General features: G+C 38.2%; 1 protein-coding gene across 2 annotated transcripts; it reads left to right on the plus strand.

Moving 5' to 3' along the window:
* Positions 1 to 279: 279 nt before the first annotated feature.
* LOC130918032 (RIMS-binding protein 2-like) lies at positions 280 to 11,175 on the plus strand. Of its 2 annotated transcripts, XM_057839886.1 has the most exons (5): positions 280 to 508; positions 597 to 753; positions 10,014 to 10,135; positions 10,279 to 10,350; positions 10,414 to 10,925. In XM_057839886.1, the coding sequence occupies exons 1-5, from the start codon at positions 281 to 283 to the stop codon at positions 10,477 to 10,479; spliced, it is 645 nt and encodes a 214-aa protein (XP_057695869.1). In that variant the 5' UTR covers position 280; the 3' UTR covers positions 10,480 to 10,925. The 2 variants fall into 2 exon arrangements, with proteins under 2 accessions (XP_057695869.1, XP_057695868.1); XM_057839885.1 differs by having other exon boundaries at positions 10,279 to 11,175.
* The last annotated feature ends 8,724 nt before the right edge of the window (positions 11,176 to 19,899 follow it).

The following is a 19,899-nucleotide window of genomic DNA, read 5'->3' on the forward strand; positions in this document are numbered from 1 at the left end:
GTGAAGAGCATGTTGATGCATTAATTCATACAAAAAACTACCTGAGACAATGAATTTTAGATGTTCATGGGTCTGGAAGCCTCAATCATAAAAGCTTAATGTACTTATTCCAGCAACAGTGCTGTGCACTGTCGAGTTGGAAGTGAAGGTAATGCTTCACGCAGCAAATCGGATTAACGGTAACCGCCTCTTAACTTAGTTACCTAAAATGAGGATGAGGATGAAGGCGAGTGCAGGTGGACCATCTGGAACACAGATTCAAGACCATTAACGGCTCTCCATGGACTCAGTCATGGAGCTGGACGTGCTGATCTACCCCGATGAGGTGCGGGTAGTTACCCCCGAGGACCTTCACCAGTGGGAATTGGAGACCGCCAGTCAGGCGTCGACGCCTGCTTTGGAGCCTCGACTCTTTGTGGCGCTTTACCCGTACAATCCTGCCGCCATGTCGCCCAACCCAGACACGGCAGCTGAAGAGCTGCCCTTTGTGCCTGGCCAGATCATCAAGGTAATATCTTTATTTGGATGCTGGGACACAAAAAAATTTACATTTCAGGGTGTTGCTTTAGTTGTGATTTGTCTTCACGACCTGTCAGGTTTTTGGAGACAAGGACCTGGATGGCTTCTATCACGGAGAATCGGGCGGCCTTTCGGGTTATGTTCCCAGTAACTTAGTGGCCGAAGTCCCGGTGGACGACCATTATCTAAAACATCTTCTCATGCAGCAAGGATTCATACCCGTAGACCAAACAGGTAAACTGAAAATTGCAATCATATTATTGTTATTTGTTTAATTATGTACTTCATTGGTTTGCTCATTTGCCAGTTCGTTTGTTCTTTCTTCAGTGTTAGTCGTGTGGTCGGTCCATCTGTTCCTTTGTTAGTTTGCATATTGTCAGTTCCAAGGGCATAGGTTTGGTCGCAATATTGGTAGGGACGATATAACAGCACAAGCTGCATGTACACTTTTTGCTGGGGACGGGACATTAATAAGACCGAACAGATTGGGTGAACGGTGGTCAGGGCTACATTTCTGACCAATAAGAACCTAATGAATTGATAGGCTAAACGATTAATGCAAAAATAAATCTGTATTTACTTGTACTAACTTTCATACTGCAAATTTTACAGCATAACGTCTTAATCTGATCATTTTTTTAAAAATATCTAGTCGAATATTTTTTTTCCTCTTGTTTTGAGTTTTAAAGGCTAGTTAACAGATAATGCATCAAATTCTTCCACATATTTTTAGTAAATATTACCATTTGTTCTTATTAGGCCCATACATCTAATAGTTGGGCATTTTTCACCTAAATCAAGAAAAACATGCTTTGAAATAATGTTTTGAGCAATATCTATTCTTGAATTAAGAACATTTCTGACAAACAAGTTGTTTAAAGATTAAATATACAAACTTTGTGTTTTGAATAATTCTGCTATTTTCAGCTAGCAATTTTTATTTCAAGAAATCTGAGTAAAAATTACTTGAAGCACTGGCAGATTATTTCACTTATTTCTAGTAGATTTACACAGAAAAAAAAGGGAATTTATTTATTTATTTATTTATTTATTTTAAGTTTTAAGGAGGTGGGTTTTTGCAGTGCATATGTATTAGTTCAGGTGATACACCATTCGATTGTCCCCTTTGTTTTCAAAAACTACTAAAGACACCTTTTAAAAACTTCCAGAATAAATGTCTGGATTTTATTAGCAAATTTAAATTGCATTATTTGAACACAAATTATATTAACATACACAAGAAATATAAACTTGTTAATCATCTGTTAAGTATCCAGGAATGCAAAAAAAAAAAAATGAATAAACATTTTTCTTATTACCACCCAAAATTTTCTCTCTAAAGAAATTAAATATAACAAAAAAGGTTCCTAGTCATGGAATAACAAAAATAAATAAAAATGGAGCCTTCCTTCAGGATTAACACTACTTTTTTTGCCCACAAGCACAGCCAATCTCAACAAAAAATGAAAGCTCCTTTGGGCTGCTTTAAGACCACATAATTAAAATAAAAACGAAAGCTGGGAAGAAGGGGGTAAACCTTGGTTCGCTACATTTCTTACAGCTGAGCACAGTTTACTATATTTCTCACAGTTTAATTATCGTTTACATAGGCAGATCTACTATTTAGGTGAAGTAGGAAATCGCCTTAGGCCCCCAACCAATAGGGGACCCCCAACCAGCTGCCCTTGCCCTAACGAGCAAGGGCTTGGGCCACCGGAGCCAGCAGCACCCCCAAATATTTGTCATGTATAATTATGTCAGCATACTAAACAAACAAATAACACAACAAAAAAGAAAGCCATTTGAATGCTGCATTTATATTATTTCTCCCCCCCACACACACACGCACTACAATGGACTGTTCCACGACGGCGGACTGAGTATCAGTCGCTTAGCTTCATTTAGCGCCGTTTAGCTTCGCTTAGCTCCGTTTAGCATTGCTTTGCTCCGCTTAGCTGTTCGTTAGCGTAACTTAGCTCTCCCGCGTTTTTCACACCACTAAGCTCACTATTTTTACAGCATACTTTCTACTTTGCACGTCGGCTATCGTTTATTTTGAACACATGAGCAAACATGCTCTCCATGAGAGCCAAAGTGCAGTGAGCGAGGGAGAAGTTGAGAACAGGCCGCTAATGTCTCTTTAACTTTCGTCTTCTTCACACCGGACATAAAATACATGACAGCACACCCTGTGGCGAAACAATGCAGTGCAGTTCCAATCAGTCATGCAATAACACTCGACAGCCGGTTAAAAGCATTTTCTAACAGAAAAAAAAATAAATCTATTAGTGACACCACAAACGATGACGTAGAATGTTTTATTACGGAGTGGTAAGCTTTCGATTATCGGTTTAGCGAACGTACCTCCGGTGAACATTTCAAAATAAAAGCACGTCTTGTTCGTCATATAAATAACGATTTCTGGGGTTTATCCCAAATACCTCGGAATTAATATTACAATATGTAGAGTAAATACTACAGAATACAGATTCTACACTAAGAATAGCTTTCAAATGACACTCTTTATGACAAATATGATTGGCAATGAATAATTATTATAATTATTATACTACTATTATATATAGTAGTATACTATAATAATAATGCTACAATTTTTTTTAAAGAATTGTTTAGAATAATGTTGCAAAGGCAAAGTCAGTGTTCTGAATCTGTTTACTTTCTTTTTTTTTTTGCAATTGCAAATGCTATCAGCATTTAACCTCATTGTTTATTTGTAATTAATTATTGTTATTTACATGATTATTTGTACTTTAATAAAAATTTTAAGTGTTCCAAAATGTTTTTTTTGGAATTATTAAGCGTCAACAAAAATGTCATTGCTAAATTAGTAAAAATAAAATAAAATAAAAAAATATATATATATATATATATTTTTTTTTTTTTTTATTGATTAGTCTACTAATCGTAAAACTAGTCGGCTGACTAATCAGGAGAAAATTTGTCATTTAGGACAGCCCGAGTGTACCGGAATATATTTCCTCCACACCCTTCTCACCTTTTTAACCCCTGAACCAGTGGCGCCTCCAGAAATTTTTCCTAGGGGTGGCCAGATGGGGCCACTTAAAATCTTGGGGTGGCCAAAGCTAAAAGCCATAATTTCAGGTTTTCATTATATTATTGCAGTAAAAAGGTCAGGGGAAAACTATCAGAAAGACTTAAGGACACGACTACTGATATACTTTGGTGTATTGTGTAATACTTGATGTTACTAATGATTTAATGTGCACAGTCCGTAACGGTCCAGTCAACATTTTGAGTCCCACAACAATTCTGTTTTATTGTGTTATGCATATATTAGGCATAAGGTATACATTTAACTAGGGCTGTCAAACGATTAAAATTTTTAATCGAGTTAATCACAGCTTAAAAATTGTAATTAATCTCAATTCAAACCATCTCTAAAATATGCCATATTTTCTGTAAATTATTGTTGGAAAGATAAGACGGATATATACATTCAACATACTGTACATAAATACTGTATTTGTTTATTATAACAATAAATCCACAAGATGACATTAACATTATTACCATTCTTTCTGTGAAAGTGATCTACGGATAGAAAGACTTGTAATTCTTAAAGGATAAATGTGAGTTTGTATAATGTGACTAAATATTGCCATATAATGTATTTGTTGATCTTTCAGTAAATGATACTGTAGCGACTTAACTGTTCTGCCCAAATGCATGATGGGAAGTGGTGCAACCATGACTATGTGTGGTGGCTGCAAATGCTATATCTTCTCTGCGTAGGGTACACTACAGGGTGTTAAGAAAAAGATCAACTCCTGTCTTTCTTCCCCACTTCGCTTCCCACAATATATATAGTTGCTGTGGGAGAGATGACAAAGCTTTTGCCAATTAAAAGCATGGCCCCAATGAATGCTTTTATCTACTCCACTCACTTGACACTGCCTCTTATCTCTGTATAGAAGTAAAATGACGCCATTGTAGGCTGTTTGCGGCAATGCATGAATGAGTCGTACTGCGAATGCATTAATTGCGATAAATATTTTCAAGTTATTAATTTTTTTTTTTTTTAATTAGCGCCCGTTAACGCGATAAATATGACAGCCCTACATTTAACAAAACAAAATCAATGCATTCATTTGGGATGAAATGAATAACTAATGCTGCAACAATCAAACGATATACTGGCAAGCGGGGTGGCCAGTGGGGTGGCCAACCAATTTATAGGGGTGGCCGTGGCCACCCCTGGCCACCCCCTGGTGGCGCCACTGCCCTGAACCATGAAGAGGGCCCGTGGATATGTTCGCCTTAGGCCCCAAAATTGCCAAGTCCGCAACTGATCGTTTACATAGTGGAAAACACATACAGGAGGACATGTCTACTGAACCTAAGCAGCTTCCTACTCAGGTTACACAGTTTATCGTAATGGTAATGCCAACTCTATTACTTCTATTACTTACAGTGGCTGCTGGCCGAAAAAAAAAACTTCTAATATCCCTCCTCTTTGAAGCGGGCAGAGGAGGGCTTGCCGACATGCAACGTAATTATGAACTGTGAGAGTGTGCGCGTGCATGTGTGTGTCGGGGGCGGGTCAAGTCATCAGCTAATCAAACGTGCGTTTGAAGGGGAAAAAAATGGAGCGGCACATTAACAGTCAGCAAGTGAAAAAGGGGTAAATGTAAGTCTCAACATAATGAAAACAATTCATTTAATAATGGTAGGGTCAATTCTATGGTTACAACATATGGGAAGACACACATTATACAATGCAAATAAGGTTGCTTAAATGTTGGTGGGGACAATTTGAGCATCCTGAAAAGTTGCTAGTGTTTTGTCCCTACCGTCCCTATGCTATGTTGTTCAGTTCTTTCAGTTTCTTTGATAGTTATTGGCTTCGGCCAGTCATTCATTCGTCTGTCTTTTTCTTAACTCGGCATTCCCATATTTTGTCATTTGTTAATCTGCGTGTTTTGTCAATGAGTCATTTGCGAGTTTGTCAGTTTTTGTGTTTTGCTCATCAGTATGAAAGTTGTTCATTTGAATTACTTAGGGTTTTTTGTGTGAAAAGACATTTGTTTTCTTTTTTTTTTCTATCATTCAAGTCATTCGTTTTTTTTTGTGACATGTTTGCTTAGTTGGTTTATTCATTCGTTTGCTAATTAGGTATATATGAAGGGTGGGTAGTTAGCAAGTTTGTTAATTTTCAATAATTTAAAAAAATGTAGTTCACTATGTCCAAAGTCCGGCCCGGGGGCCAAATGCGGCCCGTGGTCAAATTTCATCTGGCCACCAGTCTCTGTAACGTCTGGCCGGCACACAGACTTAATAAATTGGTCAGCAGTACTGCTACCAGCATTTGAAGTAGCTTACACACTAAACGCTGCTCCTCATTTACCCACTAAAAAGGCAGCAGCACCCTAAGCAACATTACCCCGTGTAACCCTACACTTCGAAATTTCTAAAATGGCGACAATCAACTAAAAAAAGTTTACTGCGACGGCTGACGCTTCAACGATAGGTGGAAATTGGACTATTTCTTCACTAAAATACGCAACAACTGTGTCTGCCTCATTTGCAGAGACAGTCGCTGTTTTTAAAGACTTCAATGTGGGGCGATATTACCAAACAAGACACGCTGACATGTACGACAAGATTTCAGGAAAGGTACGCAGCGAGAAATTGAAGCAACATGAAGCTATTTTAATTTTACAGCAGCAGTATTTCGCAAGAGCCCGAAAGTCGAAAGAGAACGGCACAAAGGCTAGTTTCGAGAATGTTGAAATTATTCATTTGAAAAAATATCAAAGCAAATGTGACACACAGAATTGTTTGCTAAAATTTGCTTAAATATATTGTTCTACGTAAAGGACGTCAGCCAAGGTCAATCCCCCACATTTTTACCACACCAAATCTGGCCCCCTTTGCAAAAAGTTTGGACACCCCTGATGTAGTTATTTCATCAATCAGTATTTTATTTGTTGACCATCTAGTTTGAGTGTTTGCAAGTTAGCTAATTTTAACTAGCTAATTCTATTTGTTCACCAGTTAGATTGCGTGTTTGCAAGTTAGCTAATTTTAGCTAGCTAGTTCGTTAGTCAATTAGCTTGTTCCCTAGTTAGCGACAGCCATGTGAAAAAATTAGGTCACCATATGGAAGCCTGTGTGTTTTGTAACATATTTGGTCATATGGATATTTAATATCAATTTTCACAATCTTGAGAGATTCATGTTATAGAACTAAACAACTAAAACTAAAAAACGATTTTTTAAAAATAACTTTCTGTAAAATGTCATTTTAAATGCAATTTCTATTGATGAATAAATTAGGACACCCCCGCATTCAATCCTACTTAAAATGCCTAAAATCACACACAGGGGTATCACATCAGGTGCACATGATTAGAACATCATTACCAAGTGTTTTGAAGGAGGCTTGCCTTATTTAAACCTCACATCCCACCATCAAAGAATCCACCATGAATTGTATCGTGTATCAGAGGGTGCTTGAGGAACATGTAAGATCATTTGTGAAAAAATTAAAGCTGAAGCAAAACTAGACCCTGCAACATGACAATGTCCCAAAACATACCAGTAAATCCACCAAGGACTGGCTGAAAAGGAATGGCCAAGTCAAAGCCCAGATCTTATTCCCATTGAGATGTTGTGGGGTGTCTTGAAACAGGCTTTACATGCAAAAAAAAAAACCCTCAAACATCTTGCAGCTGAAATTGTTTTGCGTTAAGGAGTAGGGCAAACTTTCTTCAGACCGATGTCAAAGAATGGTAGATGGCTACAAAAAGTTTGCCTGGCACTCCCAGACTGTTCTCCCTGTATATTTTTAAACACCAGGAGAACAGCCTGGGACCCAGCTCCTCATTGGCCTCTCGAGCCCCCAAGGAAAGTAACCGTGCAATCAGATTACTTTGTTTGCGTGACGTGTTCTTAACGAGCAACGTCACTTTTGCGCATCAGAAGTCGTCTCCACGGGAGAGCCGAGAATATATTCCAATCCATGGTAAATTCAGTTTTAAATGACCAAAAACACATCGAGTCGCTAAAACCAACAGTCTGTCTCGCGCTAGCCATGTTGAATAAAATTGTCCGTTCTCTGCTTTCCTCGTATGTTTATTTCCTCGCGCTAGAGTTTCTTGCCGCTTTACCAACGTCAGGTCCGCCCGTCATTGATTGGTCCAATCCGCTGTCTGTTTGCTACGGCTTGCTCCGCCCTGGAAATTTGATCTGCGGAACGGTCGCCTGACTCTATCACTGGAACAGCAGTGAGTCTGGAGTTCCAGGCAAACAAAAAACATCTCACTGAAGTTATTTCAGCCAAAGGGGGTAACACTAACTATGAGGTGGTAGGGTGTCCTAACTTTTTCCTCAGTTAGAATATGCATTTTTGTTGATATATTTGGTTTAATGAGTAAAACAATGTTCATATTTTTTGGTTAGCTAGAGTTAAATCACTTTCTTTTCCAGAGATTAAAAAAACAAGATCAGACATTGATATACAGTGGGGCAAATACGTATTTAGTCAACCACTAATTGTGCAAGTTCTCTCACTTGAAAATATTAGAGAGGCCTGTAATTGTCAACATGGGTAAACCTCAACCATGAGAGTCAGAATGTGGAAGAAAAAAAAAACAGAAAATCACATTGTTTGATTTTTAAAGAATTTATTTGCAAATCATGGTGGAAAATAAGTATTTGGTCAATACCAAAAGTTCATCTCAGTACTTTGTTATGTACCCTTTGCTGGCAATAACGGAGGCCAAACGTTTTCTGTAACTCTTCACAAGCCTTTCACACACTGTTGCTGGTATTTTGGCCCATTCCTCCATGCAGATCTCCTCTAGAGCAGTGATGTTTTGGGACTGCCGTTGGGCAACACGGACTTTCAACTCCCTCCACAGATTTTCTATGGGGTTGAGATCTGGAGACTGGCTGGGCCACTCCGGACCTTGAAATGCTTTTTACGAAGCCACTCCTTTGTTGCCCTGGCTGTGTGTTTGGGATCATTGTCATGCTGAAAGACCCAGGCACGTCTCATCTTCAATGCCCTTGCTGATGGAAGGAGATTTTCACTGAAAATCTCTCGATACATGGCCCCATTCATTCTTTCCTTTACACAGGTCAGTCATCCTGGTCCCTTTGCAGAAAAACAGCCCCAAAGCCTGATGTTTCCACCCCCATGCTTCACAGTGGGTATGGTATTCTTCGGATGCAATTCAGTATTTTTTCTCCACCAAACACGAGAACCTGTGTTTCTACCAAAAAGTTCTATTTTGGTTTCATCTGACCATAACACATTCTCCCAGTGCTCTTCTGGATCATCCAAATGCTCTCTAGCGAACCGCAGACGGGCCTGGACGTGTACTGGCTTCAGCAGGGGGACACGTCTGGGAGTGCAGGATTTGAGTCCCTGGCGACGCATTGGGTTACTGATAGTAGCCTTTGTTACTGTGGTCCCAGCTCTCTGTAGGTCATTCACTCGGTCCCCCTTTGTGGTTCTGGGATTTTTGCTCACCGTTCTTGTTATCATTTTGACGCCACGGGGTGAGATCTCGCATGGAGCCCCAGATCGAGGGAGATTATCAGTGGTCTTGTATGTCTTCCATTTTCTAATAATTGCTCCCACAGTTGATTTCTTTACACCAGGCGTTTTACCCATTGCTGATTCAGTCTTCCCAGCCTGGTGCAGGTCTACAATTTTTTCTCTGGTGTCCTTCGACAGCTCTATGGTCTTGGCCATAGTGGAGTTTGGAGTGTGACTGACTGATGTTGTGGACAGGTGTCTTTTATACCGATAATGAGTTAAAACAGGTGCCATTAATACAGATAACAAGTGGAGCCTCGTCAGACCTCGTTAGAAGAAGTTAGACCTCTTTGACAGCCAGAAATCTTGCTTGTTTGTAGGTGACCAAATACTTATTTTCCACTCTAATTAGGAAATAAATTCTTTAAAAATCAAACAATGTGATTCTGTTTTTTTTTTTCCACATTCTGTCCCTCAATTAGAGGCCTCTCTAATCTTTTCAAGTAGGAGAACTTGCACAATTGGTGGTTGTCTAAATACTTATTTGCCCCACTGTATGAACATTTCTTAATAAGGAACTGAATATTCAGTTGGGTGTCCTAATTTTTTCACATGACTGTAAATTGTACATTTGTTAGTTACTTTGTTCATCAGTTAGCTAATTTCTCAGTTCATGAATCAGTTGGTTTGCTAATTTGCCAGTACGTTTGTTTATTTGTTTGTTCATTCATTTTCCTGGTAACCCTTTTGCATGTTTGTCTTGTTATATTAGTTGTTTATGAGTTCATCACTTTTTTTACCTTGTTTATTACTCTTTGTTCATGATTACTTTTTGGTCCAAAATATTGTTTGTCAATAAGTCAGTTTCGTATTTTTCTTTTGGTTTTATCTGACACGTGTCAGTCTTCTCTTTTTTAATGATAGTGCCACCTAAATGGCTAGAGTTTACAATGCAATGTTTCCACAGGAATGTCTTTAACTCCTGACGTGAGTGACGTGTCCAGTGTTCCTGAAGATGTGATCGTACGCCGCATGGTGGCCTTGTTCGACTACGACCCTTGGGAAAGTTCGCCCAACGCTGACAGCGAAGTAAATAACAACACAAAACAACATGATGGATCTTTGTAAACAGATTTGTTTCAGCATTACTGCGAGACTATACTGTATCTTCTGTCTATGTCTATGCAAATGTCTGTGTAGTTAAAAAAATTCCCGTTTCTCCTCAACTACAGGTTGAAATGGGCTTTCGTTCAGGTGACATCATCTACGTGTTGGGTGACATGGATGCCGACGGGTTCTACTACGTAAGGGTCATTCACCCCTTTTGTTCTTTGTTTGATTTCTGGACGAATAAAATGTCTTTCCAGGGCGATCTGCAAGGACGCCGAGGTTTGGTGCCGTCCAACTTTCTGCAGCCGCTACCGTGGGATTAATGGGTTTACAGTCACTTCTTTTTTTTAATTTTTTTTATTTTTTTACACAGCACTATTGTGTAATTTAAACAAAATACCTGATTGAAAAGGGTGTTGTTATAGCCTTAAGCAAAACTTTTTGGTGTTTCTTTCTGTATACAATATTTATACATTTTGTATTTTTTGCCTCTTTTTACATGATGTTATACTTTTACTTAATAATTATATTATATATCTATTATGACTTTTTTAATGTGTACTTTATACACTGGACAGAATTTCTGTTTGTGCTAGGATCCAGTTATTTGGAGTAGATTAGTTCCAAAAAAATTACACAACCCAATTAATTAGAATGTAATCATATACGGCTTTTGCAAATAAAGACCAAGCAAAATTAATGCATTTTGTGTACATATCATTTTATTTGCTGACATAAAAAATGCATGACTTCCTTTTTTTTTTTTTTTTTTTTTTTAATGTTCACATTAAAAAATATATATATCACATTTAAATAATTTAAAAAAAAAAAAAAATTCACAAAAAGAAGTGTACTGCCATACATAAAATCTTTGTATAAAATACATACAAATAAAACTAATATTAAAAAATATTCAAAAATTGGCATTGCATTTTAATGCAAATTAATAATAAGATAGAACAGAAAAAGACAATTTGTGTTGCGACTTTTTTAGAAAAAAATATTATTTTAATTTAATATTATTTTCATTTCACTATACATGATCAATGAGTTTTATATATATATATATATATATATATATATATATATATTTTTTAAATCATCACAATCGCATTTTCAAAGACTAATAACTCATAAACTTCATGTTTGACTTCATTGACAGTTTTGTTTGAGCTTTTATTCTATTTTTTAATTTCAATTTTAGCACTAAAATGTACTATTTTACATTACAATTACAATACATAACAATTCAATAGGCTCTATATTCAGTTACTTTTCAAAATACAAGGGAAAAAAATACTTTTGGTGATTTACATTATATTTCAATTTTTAAAAATGCATTTAATGTATTTAATTTTGTCGGTAAAAGTGAAAATCACATTTCCTTGACTAATATCTTCACAGAGGTTTTTGAGGGTCTACGACACATTTAGAATCAATTTCAAAACATGTTTTATATCCAGACACATACATTTTTACAAACAGTATTTAAACTAAAGTTATGCACATTTCTGCATGTCATATGATGATGCTTGTTTTCCTTCGTAGCCTACAGCGCAGTCATCCATAAAGTAGGAAACACTACACTGTGCATTGACCTTTTTTGCAGTGCTTTCTACTTTATGCTGAACAACACTGAACATAAACAGCTTGTGAATGCTCCTCCCGCAATGTGGAATTTGACACGCTTGAAAATCTTTAGGAAGCAAACATGAGATTAAAAAATATGACTTTGTACGAAAGTAAAATTGACTTACCGGCAGAACTTTGGTGTCCTCACAAGTAAGAAAGACAGCGAGAAGTGAACATCAGCTTTTTATCGACCAGTCTGAGGCACGTGCTTCATACAGGAAGTCATTACACGCACACGCGCACTGTCTAACTGACACACATTTTCCCGTGTTTGAATCCGGCAGCTTTCATAACAAAGTGCCTTTATTGGATCAATTTTTCCACACTACGAGGCGCCCCGAAAAGCCTTCAATTTTCTCAAAAGCCGATAGTGCGCCTTATAATCCAATGCGCGTGATATATGGTTTAATATTACTTAACCATGGCATGATATTCCCTTTAACGCAGCTTCATCTAGTGGATGCATAATGCAACCCCAAAAACTACTACTACTGCGCCTTATAATGCAATGTGCCCTATATATGAAAACAGTTTTAAAGTAGGCAATTCATTGAAGGTGCGATTTATATCCCGAAAAATAAAATGGTTTCTTATTAACTTTCAAAGGGTTCTGTGAATGAACATGTGAAACAAGTGGGGTTCGGTAACTTTAGCAAAGTTAAGAACCACTGCTCTAGCCAAAGGATGGCTCTAGCATAGCAGCCTCATATTAGCAAACTGCGGAGATCCGCTCTTTAAAATCTACCTAACTGTATCCTTAAATAATTTTTCTGTAGTGGCACCAAGAATAAGACTGAGCTCTCTTCATTGATAAAGTCCCAGAGAGTTTAAGTCCGACGAAGCAACAAGCTAACTTTGTCAGCGTTAACAAACGAGTGCCATAAATTATACCTAACCAATCATACTTAGCCTTAAATAGTTCTTCTTGTAGTGTAGTCGGTCTGTACCCCAAACATAACCTCAGGAATATTTTTTTTTTTTTTTACCTGTCCTGTTCAGCTGCTTGACACGGAGAATGGAAATCTGAGTGTACAATTCATCGGAACAGTTTTAATGTATCTTATTGGAATATGACATACATCCCTTATGATCATTCAACGTACCTCGTTTATTAGGAGAAACCAGCGAACAAAACGGGGTTATAGGAGAACAGAAGAAAAGAGGGAGAGAGACAGAAAAAGCACAAACAACAACAACAAATACATTCAACGTCTACTCTAACTAGCTATGAATCTGTTGGAGCTATCGTTTGCTAGTTGTACAGTGTATCACAAAAGTGAGTACACCCCTCGCATTTCTGCAGATATTTAAGTACAGTGGGGCAAATAAGTATTTAGTCAACCACTAATTGTGTAAGTTCTCCCACTTGAAAATATTAGATAGGCCTGAAATTGTCAACATGGGTAAACCTCAACCATGGGAGACAGAATGTGGAAAAAAAAAAAAACTGAAAATCACATTGTTTGACTTTTAAAGAATTTATTTGCAAATCATGGTGGAAAATAAGTATTTGGTCAATACCAAAAGTTCATCTCAATACTTTGTTATGTACCCTTTGTTGGCAATAACGGAGGCCAAACATTTTCTGTAACTCTTCACAAGCTTTTCACACTCTGTTGCTGGTATTTTGGCCCATTCCTCCATGCAGATCTCCTCTAGAGCAGTGATGTTTTGGGGCTGTTTTTGGGGCAACACGGACTTTCAACTCCCTCCACAGATTTTCTATGGGGTTGAGATCTGGAGACTGGCTATGCCACTCCAGGACCTTGAAATGCTTCTTACGAAGCCACTCTTTTGTTGCCCTAGCTGTGTGTTTGGGATCATTGTCATGCTGAAAGACCCAGCCACGTCTCATCTTCAATGCCCTTGCTAATGGAAGGAGATTTTCACTCAAAATCTCTCGATATATGGCCCCATTCATTCTTTCCTTTACACAGATCAGTCGTCCTGGTCCCTTTGCAGAATAACAATCCCAAAGCATGATGCTTCCACCCCATGCTTCACAGTGGGTATGGTGTTCTTCGGATGAAATTCCGTATTCTTTCTCCTCCAAACATGAGAACCTGCGTTTCTACCAAAAAGTTCTATTTTGGTTTAATCTGAACATAACACATTCTCCCAGTCCTCTTCTGGATCATCCAAATGCTCTCTAGCGAACCGCAGACGGGCCTGGATGTGTACTGGCTTCAGCAGCGAGACACGTCTGGCAGTGCAGGATTCGAGTCCCTCGCGGCGCATTGTGTTACTGATAGTACCCTTTGTTACTGTTGTCCCAGCTCTCTGTAGGTCATTATCTAGGTCTCCCCCGTGTGGTTCTGGGATTTTTGCCCACCATTCTTGTAATCATTTTGACCCCACGAGGTGAGATCTTGCATGGAGCCCCAGATCTAGGGAGTCAGTGGTCTTGTATGTCTTCCATTTTCGAATAATTGCTCCCACAGTTGATTTCTTTGCACCAAGCGCTTTACCTATTGCAGATTCAGTCTTCCCAGCCTGGTGCAGGTCTACAATTATGTCTCTGGTGTCCTTCGACAACTCTTTGGTCTTGGCCATAGTAGAGTTTTCAAGTAGGAGAACTTGCACAATTGATGAATGACTAAATACTTAGTCCCCACTGTATTTGTACTTCTTACCTGGTTGCCGCCACTCATGCTTGAGACCATCAGAACCAAACAAATTAATCTTCGTCTCATCAGACCATAGGACATGGTTCCAGTAATCCATGTGCTTTGTTGACATGTTTTCAGCAAACTGTTTGTGGGCTTTCTAGTGTACCTTCTTCAGAAGAGGCTTCCTCCAGGGGTGAAAGCCATGCACACCAATTTGATGTAGAGTGTGGCGTATGGTCGGAGCGCCAACAGGCTGACCCCCCACCTCTTCAATCTCTGCAACAATGCTGACAGCACTACTGTAACAAGTCACATGACATTTTGGAGGGAAAATGACATGCAGTACTCAATTTGGACATTTAGGGATGTACGTAGTTCCCATGCGGTGTACTCACTTTTGTTGCCAGGGGTTTAGATGGATATATTTTGAGTTATTTTGAGGGGAAAATAAATTAACTCTATTGTATAAGCTGCACGCAGACTACTTTTCATTGTGTCAAAGTGTCATTTTGTCAGTGTTGTCCCATGAAAAGATATACTTAAATATCTGCAGAAGTGCGAGGGGTGTACTCACTTTTGTGATACACTGTATTTTCCATGTCCCAAAAATTCATGGAAAATTCCATCACTTGCAGCTCCAAGGTTCAACCCTCTCCCACTGGTTCTTGCCCAGTGTCAGTGAGTCAGCTGTGCTACGCGATAGCTTGAGGAGGTGAAACCCCTTTTTCCCCAGATCGAAGACAGCTTAATCACTGGTATGGGAATACTTCAGCTACAGAAAAGTTACAGACGGCCGTCGCTTGGAGGAGGAGGGCCAACCAACATGTAAAACATGTTTGCGGAGGGTGGCTGCCGAGGAGGCAATACCTCCAATAAGGCTTCATATTTATACAAAATTAAATGTTAGGCGTGTTTAGTGTGTCTAGCGGTGGTAAAACGTGGTGTTTTTTTTCTCTCTGGCAACTGTCTGTGTTGAGAAAGAGTGTGTATAATGTAAACATGAAACGAGTCATACACATGTGTTTTTTATGGAAAATGACTCAATTATTTTTGTTCTGATGGTAATAATGTTGAGCTGTGGCTTTTGCCTCACTGAAAGGACTGCATTTCATTTTATTTAGAATATTTTGTAATTTTTTTATTTTAACTTAACATTATACTTATGTTACAACTTGCTAGTATGCTTTGAAAAATAAAAATCCTGTTCAATGGAGAAAAGTCTTTGTTGTTGTTTTTTATAAACCCAGATACCTCAAAGTAACATATTTTAGAGCTGTAATTGAAACCGTGATATTTTGGCTTAAATGGTAAATGGTGTTATACTTATATAGCGCTTTTCCACCTTTCAAGGCGCTCAAAGCGCTTTACGGTTATCATACCATCAGAATATCATACCGGCATATGCCTATCCCCAAGTTTGTCAATTTTTTTGTCATGTTAGTCCAAGTCACTTTGCATAGTTGTTATATTGCACAATATGAGAGAGAGTAAAGTCAAAATGTTTTGGAGTTTTTGCACATTCATCGACAGGAAGTATTCACAACTTTCATATCTCAGCACACTTCTGAGAAGTCCAACATCAGTGTGAATTTGTGAGTGTGTGTGGAACAAAGTGCTGCTTTGTATGCGCAGTTGTACGTTGCAAAGAGGAACATCGTCACATCAACTAAAACCACAAATTCAGATAACAGGAAGTGAAAGACAGTCCTCACCTTTTTTTTGGGGGGGGGGGGGGGTGCTTTAACAGTTAATAATGATGTTTTAGTGCCATTGACGGCAATAGACGACTAATCTAATTGAATGGGTTGGGGCATAGACTTCATTGTGTATTGACGGGACACGGGGCCGGTTCATAGGGGGCCTATCTCCGTCAAAGCTGACCGAGTGGAAACACAAAGAGCTTTTTCCTGTTGAAAATTCTTGTGAATAAATGCTTAAATCCCTGAAATCTTAATAGATATGGACTTAAAACAGTCTTGATTCTTGGTTAAAGGCAAAAAAATGGGCAGGTAGCATTTATATTACGTAAATACAGTATGTCGAAAGTGCTGCTAGTTAAGTCACTGAGGCGGCCCCCTTAGTACAACAAAGAGGTTTTCGCATTGAAAATTCTTGTGAATATATGCCTAAATCCCTGTATTCTTGATAGATATGGACGTAAAACAGTCTCGATTCTTGGTTGAAAGCAAAAACAAACAAAAAAAACGGGCAGTTAGCATTTATTTTATGTATATATGTTGAATGTGCTGCTAGTTAAGTCACTGTGGCGGCCCCCTTAGTAAAACAAAGCTTTTTACATTGAAAATTCTTGTGAATAAATGCTTAAATCCTTGAATTATTTATAGATATGGACGTAAAAGAGTCTCGATTCTTGGTTAGTAGCCAAAAAAAAAAAAAAAACTACAGGTAGCATTTATTTTACGTAAATATTGTGAACTATGACGTTAGTCAGTAAGGAAATTAGCAGGCGCTATATGTAAACAAAGAGCTTTTTCCGTTGAAAATTGTTATGAATAAATGCTTAAATCCCTGAATTTTTTATAGATATGGACGTAAAACAGTCTCGATTCTAGGTTAAAAGCAAAAAAAAAAAAAAAAACGGGCAGCTAGGATTTATTTTATGCAAATATGTCAAATTTGCTGTTAGTTAAGTCACTGTGGCGGCCCCCTTAGTACAACAAAGAGCTTTTTGCGTTGGAAATTCTTGTGACTGAAGGCTTGAATCCCTGAATTCTTTATAGATATGGACGTCAAAGAGTCTCAATTCTTGGTTTAAAAAAATGTGCAGGTAGCCTTTATTTTACGTAAATATTGCAAAGTATAATTCCAATGCTGTAGGGGCTAATTTCTCCCGTTGATTTTTTTCACATTTCAAAATGCATGCATGGTACGAAAAATATAATAATTACCTTGAATCCTTGAACAAATCACTCTTGAGACAATCCTTCCTTTTTTGTATGCGGTACAGCTTTTGTACTTTTTTAACATAAATTCGGCATTGGTTCGCTGCATGTGTCGCTGCGACCGATTGCGAATAACTGAAGCGGATTGTGGGATGGCCCCCTACTTGAAGGTGTAGTGCACTGAAGGTCGAATCTGACCTGTCAATCATTATGAAGTCTACGTTTGGGGCCTGCAGCAAATTATGATTTCCCATTAAGTTTTATTGTATTTTTTTAATGCAGTACTACTGTCAAGTTATATTTTTCTTATGAAAACAACACATAAGATTTTTTTGTGTTTTCTTCTGTAGCTTGAACAAAATGTCTGGGAAATAGATTTGCTAACATGTAATGGAGTTCAGTTACCAGTTTGAACTAAACTCATGAGTCAGGAGAAAGTGAGTGCATGACACTGTAGATTAGTCTATTCTTGCACAATAGGATTATATCCAAAGTGGTCCTGTGGGTCCTATATATACTCTACGTATGAGCAGACAGTACATGCTGTCTCACTGGCACAACACTGACAGAACAATAATTTTTCAAAATAAATCTTTTATTCAACCAAATAGGCCCAATTGATCTCAGAATTTTCACAAGCCGTATTGATAATGCTAATTTCATACACTGGCTAGATATGATATTTTAACTAAGTTAACCATTTCCAGCACGAATTATGATTTTATTTTAACCCTTCCCATAGCAAAAATTTTCTTCTCATCTGTTGCTTAATCTCGTTTCGGGAGACGAATTTGATCATCTTAAATGTATCTCATTCTCTGCTTATTTGTTTCTGAGTTTGTGCTTCTAAGGCCATACTTCTCAAATAGTGGGCCGGGCCCCCCCAGGGGGGCGCAAAGCAATGCTGGGGGTGGCGCATGTGACCTTGGGGAACATACTTTTTTGCCTTACTAGATTAACCCTTTAACACCAAATGTGTCGGCAGCGACGCGTTTACGCATATCGTCTTTGAAGCTTCATCACGCTGTAATTACGTCACCCAGGTGCCGCTGGTTGGTCTCGTTTGAAAGTGTGGAAGTTGATGTCCACACCAGTTTTTATTTGAAGTCAATCGGCAAATGAATTCTGAATTCTGCCCCTCTCCCCTCTCTGCCCCCCCTTTTACGGACAATAACTCACATCCACCAAAAACAATAACTCTGAACTGGTTTGCATTGTTGCAGTATGTCACTACCCACTACTTCCTCGAACTCCCTTACCCTTGCCTATTGGTTGACAACCAGTATACTTGATTATACTTGATTAACTCATCTGGTTTTGCACTGACTTATAACTGTTCTTATCAGGTATATTTTTGCTCTGCACTTTAGCACTGACATGACTTTATGCGGCTGTGAAATCTGGTTTGTACTTATGTCTAATACTGTGTCAATGTTTACACTTGGTACTTAAGGGTATTAATTATATGGGTTTTGCAGTTTACCAACTTAGTTGTATGGATGCTCCAAACAAAGTTTCGTTGTGCTTTTTGCAACAATGACAATAAATATTCTGAATCTGAATCTGAATCAAAGAAAAACGGGAGATAATGTCATTTGAGTTTTATAGTTTTACTGCACTCATAATTATGCATTAAAACGCTGCATGGACCATGTATCCATCTCCATATTTCCATCATTTCTTGTCCTTTTTCAAAACCGAAAGCAGCACAAAAGACTACATATCCCAAGAGCCGCTGTGATGTCAAGAAGGACGAACCGAATGTGATCATTTTTAATAAATTTCCGAGCGAGGCGCCAACTATTGAAAGGGAGGCATGCGAAGCAAGTAACGGCCGGTTGGTTTGAGCGAGCGACTTTGAAACGTGCAGAATGAATCTAAAACTTCATTTAGCCCAAGCTAATGTATTATTTAATTAACTCAAGGAAGAAGATGAGCCGTATTTGTCGTTTTCTTGGGATGAGTCGGCGTCTCGGCAAGTAGAAGTGACAGCAGCGCGCAAACGGCGAAAGAGTAGGCTGTGTGACGTTGTGTGTGGTGACGCAGCTCCATGACCTGTTCAAGAAGAAGCTTTATTGAGTGCGCAAAAAAAAAACTTTATTGGGTCGCATGCCTGAAAATTTTGAATGAACTAAGCTACTTGTCAATATTTTTTTAAATACTTTTTTTCAATTTAATATTTTTTTTTTCTTCACTATAATCTTTTTAATTTTTATGTAGATGTGTGTTCGAGAAGCTTGATTGCATGTACATATATACTTTGATAAGGTGATGGATACAACACCTAACTTTACAAAGAGATATCCTTCAAACCCTTTTAGTGTTAAATGATAGATATAATTTTTTTTCTCACTATTTTGTAGAGGTGTGCATCGGCACTGCCCTCACGATTCGATTCGATTACAATTCGGAGGGCCACGATTCGATTCGATTCGATTCGATTAAGAGAGCCACGATTCGATTCGGTTCGATTCGGCAATGCATCACGATGCATTAAAGCCTGGGATGCATTAAAATGCTAAAGCAAAGCATATTTTTCGTGAATCATGAGGCAACACAAGCGGTCAGACATTAAACACCTTTTTATAGGCTCTTGTAT

Source organism: Corythoichthys intestinalis, chromosome 6 (genome assembly GCF_030265065.1).
Source record: "Corythoichthys intestinalis isolate RoL2023-P3 chromosome 6, ASM3026506v1, whole genome shotgun sequence".
Classification (NCBI taxonomy): domain Eukaryota; kingdom Metazoa; phylum Chordata; class Actinopteri; order Syngnathiformes; family Syngnathidae; genus Corythoichthys; species Corythoichthys intestinalis.

Coding starts and splice junctions, on each gene's coding strand:
- LOC130918032 (XM_057839885.1), top strand. CDS start 281: ATGGACTCAGTCATGGAGCTGGACGTGCTGATCTACCCCGATGAGGTG. Junction 754..10,013: donor CATACCCGTAGACCAAACAG/GTAAACTGAAAA, acceptor ATGTTTCCACAG/GAATGTCTTTAACTCCTGAC. Junction 10,136..10,278: donor CGCCCAACGCTGACAGCGAA/GTAAATAACAAC, acceptor CCTCAACTACAG/GTTGAAATGGGCTTTCGTTC.